The 11,802-nt window shown below is 42.3% G+C and overlaps 1 protein-coding gene across 1 annotated transcript in view; it reads right to left on the bottom strand.

Annotated features, from left to right (window-relative positions):
- Nucleotides 1-11,802, bottom strand: part of cpne5b (copine Vb) — a 185,869-nt gene continuing 174,067 nt past the window's right edge. Inside the window, exons 19-20 of the mRNA XM_072665400.1 lie at nt 10,845-10,918; nt 1-8,673 (exon numbers count right to left, since the gene is read on the bottom strand). Coding sequence (XP_072521501.1) covers nt 8,485-8,673; nt 10,845-10,918 — 263 coding nt within the window. The 3' untranslated portion in view covers nt 1-8,484. The remainder of the gene's footprint in view (nt 8,674-10,844; nt 10,919-11,802) is intronic.

Below are 11,802 nucleotides of genomic sequence, written 5' to 3'. Positions count from 1 at the left end.
ATTAATTTTTCAGTTAAGGCAATCCAATACAAAGCATTTCACAACCCACCGTTATGACAACAATCATGTACAGTATAGTTCATCTGGGGGTCAAAAAAACATGCTAATAAAAAGAATGTTTAAAAAAATGAGTCAAACCAATAAATGATGTCTGAACAAACGTGTATAGTTAATAAAAGCATAAGAGCAAACCATATCTGTGACATGCTGTGAGGCTGTCCGTTCCCAGATTGAACAAATATCACAAACCAGTAGAAGAGAAGTACGGACACAGCAAAGGAAACACAAAAGAACGGAAAACGGAGAACCTAAGTCACAGTTTGCTAAACCTGCTGTTATATTTGGCACTTACATGCACAAGTAATCCGCTGAATCTCTACAGTATGTTACAGACGTTGGCACTGAATGTCCAGTATGTGTATATCTATACATCTCCTGTCCGCTGAGAGGTGAAGTGTAATCAGCTGTGCTTGGAGAGATCGGATATGGCTGACACGCGTCAGGCGAAATAGAAATATAATAAGCTTTCAGAATACGAGCATCATTATATATAACAGGGGTCATGTACAGCTGGACAGTCGTTAAGGAATGACATCTTTGTAATAAAGTGCTTCCTTAAATGTGTCGAGAGAAATGATAATGATGATGATGATGATAATTATTATTATTATTATTATTATTATTACACTAATTACTCATAAAAACACACACTCCCAGTGAAGACTGTAGGTCCATGCCACATAAAGAGAGAGAGAGAGATAAAGAGAGGGAGACATTTTGATAACCTATAATTATTATTAACCTTATAATTATAATCTTCACTGAGTTTTTCCGTTTTTATTAGGGACACCTGCTCTGGACCCGGCGCCGAATGCAGATGACCCGGTTTGTTGTTGATTGTCTAAGTGAACATACACTCTTAAAAATAAAGGTGCTACAAAGGGTTCCTTGAGTTATACCATAGAAAACCATAGAGAACCGTGAGCAGAGACGTGAGCGCATGGAACCTTTAAATCAGTAAGGAACCCTAACGTCCACTTCTTGAGAAGATTTCAAAGGTTCTACCCACATGTATCTCCTGCATAAATATATAAAATGCTCAATCAGGAACCAAAGGTGGTTCTTCATGATCCTTAAGAGTGTACAGAAAACATAAACACTGCATTTCTCTATAGTTTTACACACACTGTCCATTCACTTCCTGAACTGAACGATACAGGAAAACACATCAGATGCCACATAACCATTAAACAATTCCTAATCATGTTAAATTAAGCAAATAAATAGTGGCAGTGTGTTCACATGTGCAAAAAAATATGTATAATTCTCTGTGAATCTGAACTCGTTTAAAATCAAAATATGTGATTTGATAAGGGGTACCCAAACTTTTGCATGCAAATCCACACACTCGTTGGCCATTATATCAAATCCAGCTACCATGTAGTTACTCTGCGGGTCTCAATTCAAACACCCTCAATTCAAACATCTCTGCTGGGTTGAGATTGGTCCAACAACCATGCGGCCAGCTTTTGGGGGGGACTATAATTTAGCAAGGGACCACTCAAGAAGGGCTGGAGGGTGACTAATGACCAGAGGGCCACACAGGGACACAGGAAGGTGGTTTAAGTGGAAGGTGCTGAAATTTGAATCTGCATTTCATGGCTGTCACTCAAAAATCTCGTATCTCTAAAATAAGGGAAGGAAAAACTTTACAGCTTTCAGTGGAAGTTAGTAAATAATTACTGTAAAATAATTTGATCCAATAGTCATTTTGGAGCATTTCTATTGGTCCTTAATTGTGATAATTTGCAATGTAAAAAAAAATAGCCAGAATCACAATATGTCAATCAGGGCAACTACGAGGCTGTTCTGCTGGTCTTTAGAAGCACAACAGGCGTCTCGATTTCAGGGTAGCCTTGAACACATTCTAATATAATATTTTTTTGTTGTAAAATATGAAACCTGGGTGTTCAGTGAAGCATTTCGCAAAGTTTACCTAGAAAACACAAAGCTGAAATCTGAAACCACTCCTCAAACACCAGCAGAATGCATCATCAGACCTCTCTGGTCTGGGCGTGGTCTTAATATTCTAATGAACGCTCGTGAATGACAGCCCTGTGTCACTAGCAAAGAACATTTTGTGTATGTTGCCACGTCAGAACCTCCTGTCCACCCTGGCACCCAGCCTCTAAACTCTGCAGTGCGCATGGGCCAGCTGCTCCCTCAGTTAGCTCTGCGAGTGGCTCAGAAGCGAAGAGAAGGATGGACTATGCTGGGGTATGCTGACAAAAGCCCATTCCACTCATAAAGCTTACTTTATAGACTTACACTGAGGGCCCTTTTCTATTGACAGATGTGGCAGTAGTCACATTGTAACTGTGTACCTACAGTGTGCTCCGGTATGGTAGGTGTTTCTGATATTTAAAAAAATGGCCAACAGGTGCATGTACAGTGCTTCGGTATGTCAGGTATACCTAATAAACTGGAAACTCAGTGTATATACCCTTCAAGAACAGAACAGTGGAACCACCATCTTCATCTTCTACAAATACAAGTGAACTGAGACGCATGTTCTTTTAGAATGTGAGCTTGCAGAGAAGACTTACACACCAGGCAAGCCAGGCAGTGTCCTGAGGCCTTGAGAAGGTTCGGTGTGTTGTGTGTGTAGGACGGTCTAAAATGTCCTGCTCAAGATAATACTCTGGGTAAATGACCACAAACGATCGTATATTGCATCTCCACACATCTCCATTAGATGGTTTTCAAGGTGACCTGCAGACCTTCTTTGGAATTCTGCTCATCAGCACACCCATCATACCCCGGCATTTCAATTAAAACCCTGGACATGCTGACTGATAGCTCCTGAAGATCCGATGAGGTCTGACAAGGCCTACTTGAGCTCATTCCTGTTCTCCCTGGAATGTTTCTCGTAAATTAGATATGCATAGTTGAGTTCAGCTGCCATCACCCCTTGGCTTGAGCTTGGGATCTAGTTGCTGTACACCATCTGTCCAAAGGTTTGACACCTTCTCACCCAACGTTTCTTCTGAAATGAAGATTATTAATTGGAAGCCTGCTACAGAAACAGCCTCTACTGTTCTGAGAAGGCTTTACACTAAATGCTGGAGCATCACTTCAAGGAGTTGATTGCATTCAGCCACTAGAAGCATCAGTGAGGTGAGGTTTAGGATGTTAGATGATTAGTTCTGGATCACAAACACCACTCCAACTCGTCTCAGTGTCAATCACTGCAGAGTAGGGGTGGGCAACAGGGTCCAGACTCCAGCACAGTTTGCTGATTTCCCTGATTTTCCCTGATTTTCCTTTCCCTACAGATCCACTACACCTGGCAATTAACAGGTGAGTTGAATCAGGTGTGCTTGAGCAGGAAAAGCCGATAACTGTGCAGCAATCTGGCCCTCCAGGACTGGAATTGCCCAAACTCCCATGCTCCACGGCCCAGTTCTAGATTTGGGGAATTTGCAGCTTTCTAGCCACAGTGTGCCCCATTCTATTGGCAGTGCTTCACTATGGAGATGTGTATATGAGGGTGTACCGTGCAGCTGGAACTACTCATTAGAAGTGGTGTCTGGGTACTTTTGGATACATGGTGTATCTACTGTGTGGCTAGCTATTATAACGGAATGCTTTTATAGGAAAGGCGTTAATGCTCCGAGGCCAATTCTGGGTCTTTGTATCATAACCCAGAATGCATAATGTAATTTCTGATTGCAGTAATGCAGGGCCGTTATTACACGCCAGATAAAATCACACGAACGCGCCGTTTCTGAGCCGCTAACTTGCAGCAGAACATAATGAATGTGAAACTGAGCTACCTACATAAAACTTCTCCTGAAATTAGGAGAAAACAGCGTATTCCATTAGCATGAAGCTAAACAGAGTCAGATGTTCAAAATCCAGAAAAGGTGTTGTTTGCACTGTTGGCTCGGAGTGATGGAATTAGACGGTCAAACAATAGCCATAACACAATTACGCAGCTGAGTTTCGTGTGTGTGTGTGTGTGTGTGTTCTAATTAACCACAATTAACCATCTGCTTCATTGTCATGGTGACTCATCGCTGTATCGTTGTTGGGAGCTCAGCTGTACGGGTCACTGGAAATGCCGTGGCTTAGTAGGCCATGAATCACTGGACCTGTGCAGAATGGAGCGCTGCCCTACAAACATTTTTGGAGCTGGGATAAACCTCGGCGTCATACAGGCATATTTACATGCAGCTTGAACGCTGGCAACATCTGGGCTTGACTGGCTACATCTGGGCTGCCTGAACAGTCCTAGGGCCCTATGATTGCCATGATGTGGAGAACACTGGTGGAATAATAAACTCTACAAAATGTTGAGATTTGAGTGAGACTTCAATAAAATCTCTGGATTTTATGTAACTATGGACATAAATATTGGGACACACCTCTTTCTCTCAGTCCCATTACCAGAAGTGTATTGAAAAATCCAGCACCTAGCTAGGTGTACCCAGGAATATGGATGTCTTCAGCTTCATGCAAATTAATTATGGCAGTGACCACGGCCATGGCGGTGACCTACAGTGAAGTGACGAGCTCCTACAAATTCCTCAATACAAGGATCGGAGGTAGGACTCACAGTCTCCACCATAAAAACGTTTTATTCCTGCCGCCATTCATGATCACAGGGTTGTGGGTTCAATCCCCAGGTCTGCTATGCTGCTACCACTAGGCCCTTGAACAAGGCCTTCAACCCTCTCTGCTCCTGGGGTGCCATAGCATGGCCGACCCTGAGCTCTGTCCCACAAGCAGTCAGACTTTAAAACAACAGAGACTGAACTAACACCCCCACACACACTCCCACCCCCACGACCCATAGCATTTATACTTGTCTGCATACTATTTATCTTATTTATATATATTTCATATTTTACCACCTCAGTACCTGCTGTGTTTCGTGTGCATTATAAGCTATCTGCATATAATGTCACAGCATATTCAATTTTTATGCACCTTAGTATCAATATCTACCTGTTAAATATCTATGCACCTTACACTCAATACCTCTATAATAATAATTTAATTTCACTGTGTAATTATGCAGAGCTGAAAGGACAATAAAAGCCTCTTGACTTGACTCTTGACTTTATAAGCTGGAATATGCTTATAAGGAGTATTCTTACTATATAGCTACAATAAAAGCACTTAAAGCAGCTTTATGTAACATTTTTACCTTTTTCGTAGCTCTGAAGAAAGGAGGCAGGACAACGCTGGCGAAAACTGTGTAACACTGTGTAACCCGAGTCATATTTGTGTTAAATCCTGTCATTTACTCTACCACCTCAGCCCACATGCTTCTTTACCTTTCAGTGATAATGCTGTGATGTCTCAGCTTGTCCAAAAATGCACGTGATAAGCGTGTCCTTTAGCGGTAACTTAAAGAACAAATTACACTTCCCGGCTGTAGGGGGAGCCCAGGAGCAAGCCAGTTATGCCAATTCTTGCATAATGCTGCTTTAACATTTTTACCATGCTTTAAGTAAACTCATGATTCAAACAAGACGGCTATTAAGATCTATTTATAGTAGATATTTTTACATTTTCTCGTCAGATGCTCGGTCAGAGTGTACAAACCCACATGCGACAACATGCGAGCAGCCTTGAAGGCACCCACAAGAAGCAAACTTGATGCAGGATTAGTGACTTGATGCCTCCTAGTGTGAACGCAGGTAATCTGCATATCTTATTACGCATTATATTACCTACTTATGCAGGCCATCTTCCAGGACTTTCACGTCATGCATTCAAGTGGCTGAAACGCATGCATTCTTTGGCTTTATGCCGATTTTATCTCCTACTCTGAGACGTGCCAAAACTCATATGCCTCATAGCGCCCTCTTGTGGTGAATATTTAGCCAGTCAAGTGTAGCGAACCAGACAAATGGAAATGATGCAACTTTTCTCGTTGTTGCTAAATGCAAATAAGATAATTCAACTGTTTTACAATTGATTGTGTTATTGTTGTAGTTTTGACCCACATTTCTAAAATCCAGGTTAAAAAAAAAAAACACAAACTATGGGAAAAATTTAACGGATTTCATAGGGCCCAACAGTTTTAGTATGACGAAATTGAAATGGAACCTGTGGGTCACGTTCAGCGTTGAGGGTTGCCTCTCATCTTTCCAGGAAAGCAAAAATAAAAAACAGTAAGAGAGAGAGAGAGAAAAAGAGCGAGAGAGTGACAGAGAAAGAGAATACTGGCAATTACTATAAAGTCTTAGTCAGGAGTAAATATGAGAAGTGAGCGTTTACCATGGTCCTGGTGATGGTCTAAAGAAACTTCTGAGCTAAAATCTGCTCTTAATGTGCTGTAGTTGAACAGAATATCAATAGTACAATGCTTGTGACAGACCCTTTTATCTTTAACTCTTCACTGCTGGCTGATGATTCTTGATCCAGCATGTAATCTGAATGCTTTTCACAGCTCTGCTTCATAGTTGCTAGGGATAACTGGTCAGTTTTGAAATTATATGTCTTTTTCTTGGCGGCCGACGGCTGATTTTCTCCTTTATTGCTTATTTGTCACAGTGAGTGTAATATTAGACAACGAGAACATTATCAACCACACTAAATCTAATGGATAATGTTAAACATTATCCAATATGCAAATCAACCATGCTAATTGAACATTTCTTGGTGCCGTTGTTGTCGTTGTTGAGACATTTGGGCCCACTCTTTTTTACAGAACTGCTTATATTTAGATTTAATTCCAGTAGGGCTTCTTATGAGGCCCTGGCTCAGCATCTGCACCAGGCTCCAGTCAGGACATTGCCTAGGCCTTACTTACTTCTCAGCCAATCAGATATGGATTTTTTTTTTTGATCATTGTGTTTAAAGCTTCTGGGAACACATTTTGACATAATGAATTTTTTTGTATTATAAAAATCTTGGGTGTTCAGTGAAACGTTCAGCAAATTTGATAAAACACTCCTGAAAAATCACCGCAATGCACTTCTCACACTCTCTGAGAACAGTCATGGGCGTGGTCTTAATATTCTAATGAACGTGCGTGACTGACAGCCCTCCATCACTGACTAACATAATTTGCTACGTTACCATGGAAATCCAGATCTTTAGGGTTTTCTGAGGTGGTACTGATATCTAGATCCGATAATATTATAAGATTATATATTATTAAATTATAAGCGTGAGCCGTGACTGGGGTAGCCACTGTCCCGCATGCCCTGCCGTCCCTCCTGTCAGGGACCCGTCGCCTCTCCACTTCTCTGCTCTGCCCGGCTATGCGCTGTGCTGGTAGGCTGGGGTAGGGATAAGCGGCATGACATGGATTTCCCCAGGTACAGTCCTGCTTTGGGACCTCCCATCCATCCCTGCACCCACCCACTAAATTCCGTGGTGAAGCAGAGAGGCCACTGGAGCCGGACGTGAGAGATGACGGGCCAGGCAGGGTGCTGTTCCCCACATCACGGCTTTAAGGTTTCGCTGGTGGACAGATGAACAAAGCTTACTGAAGAAATTACCTTCAATTATAGCACTCAGACATCACACTACCACCACCATGTTTGAAAGCTGGTATGGTGTTTCTGTTGTGAAATGCAGGTTAGCAAAGTTAATAACTTTGCCTCTTGAATAAATAAAACGTGTTCTGGGTTCGTTAAGGTTCTCTTTGTCCAATATTACCTTCAGGTTTAAGATCTAACATCATTTACTGTGACAAATGTGCAACAATGGGGAAAAGCAAGAAGAGGCCAGTCCTCTCTTTCACAGCACTGCGTATATATACGTATATATAGAAAAGCTAAACTGCTTGGCTCTGGGGTCTTGGCTCCTTCCAGCATGCTTTCAGGAACGTTAATGGCTTCCGACAGAATTAAGATTTACAAAGGTAATGCAAGTGGTGTGCAAAAGTGACGAGCCGAATGCACACAAAAGTCTCGATCCAAAACGAACGCCACTGAGATAAGTATCTAAAAACGCCACCTGAATGTACATACGGGCTAATACACCAATGCAGAGCAAGGTCAAAAGGTCGGAGCATGGCATCCTCGTCCTGGTACACTGAGATGACCACAGACAGGCACGAGCTGAAACCACAAACATAGTCCTCATCCACCACCACACCCTCGCCTCTCAACCTCCCGCCCAAAAAACAAAAACAAAAACTGAGAACAGTCACAGGCCAAGATTTTTTTTTTTCCTTTTTAGTTTTTTTTTTTCTTATTTTTTTGACAAAAACGGACAAAAACTCGACTGGAGTTCATTTCTCGGATTGCGCCGTCCCCCTGGCATGAAAAAACAGGCAGGAAATGTACGAACGTATGAAAAAGCACGAACAGAAATGCCTCCGCACCTCGTAAGTGTCCTGGCGAGTCCGTACATACATCAACGCAGGGGGCCGAAAATCTCCCCTGCTTCATCAGACCCATCCCGTAATCCCAAGGGAGGCTGATGTCATCTCCGGCTAGCCCTCAGACACGGGTGGCCTCAGATCTGGGTGTGGTGCGTGTGTCCCGGGGGCGTGTAGGGAGGGGGCGCCGGGTTGGGTTTAATGCCCCGGCTCTTCATGTAGGAGATGAACTGGTCAGGGATTTCGGCCAGGACGTCTTTAGCTAGCCGCGCCATGCTTAACACGTGGTTCCCCGTGCGGTCCATGTAGTCCCGGAATGGCACAAACTGCAAAAGACCAAAGACACGTTTGATGAGCATTACATTGTGTGTGGAGGCGGGACCTAGGGAGGAATGGGCTGGACAGAAAGATGCCAATCAAAGGTTTTTCTGTTTACCTGTAGGAGCGTCAATATTCGAAAAGTTATTGAAATTGAGGCGGAGTTACAGACAAGGCAGAGCAGATTATTTCTAACCACTAGGGGGCGCACTGGCCAAGTTTAATTGTAATTTATCAACATAAAATGTTTTGTTGTGGAACAAATCACTTGATTTAACAAAGATTTAAGATTTAACTTGGTTTTATAAGAGAAGTTTGTAACCTTTAGAAACAAAAGTATTGGGACACCTGCTCATTCATTGTTTCTATTGAAATCAAGAGTATTAAAAAGAGCTGATTCTGCTTTTGATTGGAGGCTTTCTACTAGATTTTGGAGAAGCACTGCTGTGAGGATTAGATTGCATTCAGCAACAAGAGCGTGAGTGAGGTCAGAATTTTGGATGATGATCACCACCCCACCTCACCCACAGCTCCCCAACTCATCCCAAAAAGTACTGGATGGAGCTCCAACCATCATCCCAAAGAACACAGCTCTTCCAGGCATGGTGCCAATAGCCGTTCAGGGCTGAATTTTCCTAAAGCTTTATATGTGGACATGGTTGGTATCTTTGATATTGGGATTTTGGTCATATTTGTGGCAGTTATGAGCAAAATGAAACTTAATTACAGTAGATTTCTGGCTACTGAGCTGCATTACTAATCCTGTTGCTGTATATAACTGCAGGTGATTACTACATCCATCAGCCATACAATTAAAACCACCGCAGGTGAAGTGAATATCAATGAGTATTGTGTTACAGTGGCATCTGTGATCAAGGTAACAGATTTCGGTACAGGGAGACACTGTGAAAGAGTATACAGTAATGGACTGTGTGAATAGAGATTAAGCTGAAAGATGCTGGAGAATGCCATTAAGGCAGAGATGAATATGAAGTAAAAAGGTGAATATTCATGATGCTAATGAACATTCCTGCATGCTTTTCATTATCATTATTAATGACACAATTAACAATTCATTATTAATGACAGAAAGGCCTCTGGGCATTTCAGACATTCATTGACAATCTATTTTATTAATTGCTTCATTGTACAACAGTTGAAGATCAACTGCCTAAAGCTCTGCTAAAAAAACAAACACTGAGAGAACACTGGCTGGATCAGTGAGACAAAAAAAGAAAAAGGGTGAGCGAGAGAGAGAGAGAGAGAGAGAGAGAGAGAGAAAGGGAGAGAGAGAGAGAGAGAGAATTAGAGAGAAAGTGAGAGAGAGAGAATTAGAGAGAAAGGGAGAGAGAGAGAGAGAGAGAGAGAGAGAGAGAGAGAGAGAGAGAGAGAGAGACAACGGGAGAGAGGGAGAGAAAGGGAGAGAGAGACAATTAGAGAGAAAGGGAGAGAGAGAGAATTAGAGAGAAAAGGAGAGAGAGAGAGAGAGAGAGAGAGAGAGAGAGAATTAGAGAGAAAAGGAGAGAGAGAGAGAGAGAGAGAGAGAGAGAGAGAAAATTGGAGAGAAAAGGAAGAGAGAGAGAGATAGAGAGAGAGAGAATTAGAGAGAAAGGGAGAGAGAGAGAGAGAATTAGAGAAAAAGGGAGAGAGAGAGAGAGAGAGAGAGAGAGAGAGATAGAGAGAGATAGAGAGAGAGAGACAATTAGAGAGAAAGGGAGAGAGAGAGAATTAGAGAGAAAAGGAGAGAGAGAGAGAGAGAGAGAGAGAGAGACAATTAGAGAGAAAGGGAGAGAGAGAGAATTAGAGAGAAAAGGAGAGAGAGAGAGAGAGAGAGAGAGAGAGAGAGAGAGACAATTAGAGAGAAAGGGAGAGAGAGAATTAGAGAGAAAAGGAGAGAGAGAGAGAGAGAGAGAGAGAGAGAGAGAGAGAGACAATTAGAGAGAAAGGGAGAGAGAGAGAGAGAGAATTATAGAGAAAAGGAGAGAGAGAGAGAGATAGAGAGAGAGAGAGAGAGAATTAGAGAGACAGGGAGAGAGAGAGTAATAGCACCTCCACACGCTGAAAGGTTAATGTAACATGCTTTTGATGAGAGCACAAACAGCAATTAGCCAATTTCATGCAGAAACCTTTAATTAGGCTAATATGGAGCTTGTGTCTCTCATAGGGGTGATGGTGTCACCTGGACAATGTCCCGTTCGGCTAGCTTCCCTCGCGAGGAGATCCTTATGTCATCGCCGTCCAGTTCCACCATAGCTGAGAGAGGAGACCGTTAACATTCAGCAGGTTCTATTACAGGTAAGGCCGAGCACTCCTACAGTATTCACTGGCTGTTATCTAATCATCATCATCATCATCATAAAAATAATAATAATATAATTATGCATAAAATATTTTATTTTTAAACAGTAACAAGTCAAACCAAACACATCCAACATCACTTCTAGCAGCTAATATGACAAGCCTGATGAGGAAATGTGAATTATTAATATTGATATTTTATTAAAGAAGCTCTAGAATGGAAGACTGTGTTTATCTTGGTATGCTTGAATAATGAGAGTCCGGCCGTGGATGCCGACAAAGCTAGCAGGACGCTACAGGCCATGCGTCCTGTGGAGGCCAATGAAACAAGTCTGGCACTACAGCCCGCTGTGGAGAGCGACCCGTGCATCACAGGGATACTTCGTAAGGTGGTCGGGTGTTGTGGCCGGCTGGGGAGGCTAAAACCTAACCCTAACCAGACCCTACTACCATTGCTTCAGCTAGCTAACCGCACACCGAGCCGACAGGGCGAGGAGAGGGCTCAGAAAGGGCAGAAACACTGTAATCTGTTGTTAAATTGTTAAGCAGAGCTTATTGTTTTTAACCCTCCATAAAAGGAAAATCAGTGTGTTTCATTCTGAGACAAAATAACAGGGTGGTAAATAAGCTTGTTAAACCGCATCTGAGCAGTTTTCAGCCCAACGTTAACTGTTTGTACATCAACTTACTCAGAAATGCATTCTGGCACCTTTAAGATAGCATTAATTATATCTAAACTAATTATATCTCAACTACAGCCATTACTTTTTCATGTTGTATGGCCGAGTTAATTATTGAGAGGGTTGTGACCACCCCACCCCCCCAGGTAATTATACCTA

This window comes from Salminus brasiliensis, chromosome 21 (genome assembly GCF_030463535.1).
Source record: "Salminus brasiliensis chromosome 21, fSalBra1.hap2, whole genome shotgun sequence".
Lineage (NCBI taxonomy): Eukaryota > Metazoa > Chordata > Actinopteri > Characiformes > Bryconidae > Salminus > Salminus brasiliensis.
This window is presented reverse-complemented; position numbering and strand designations above follow the sequence as displayed.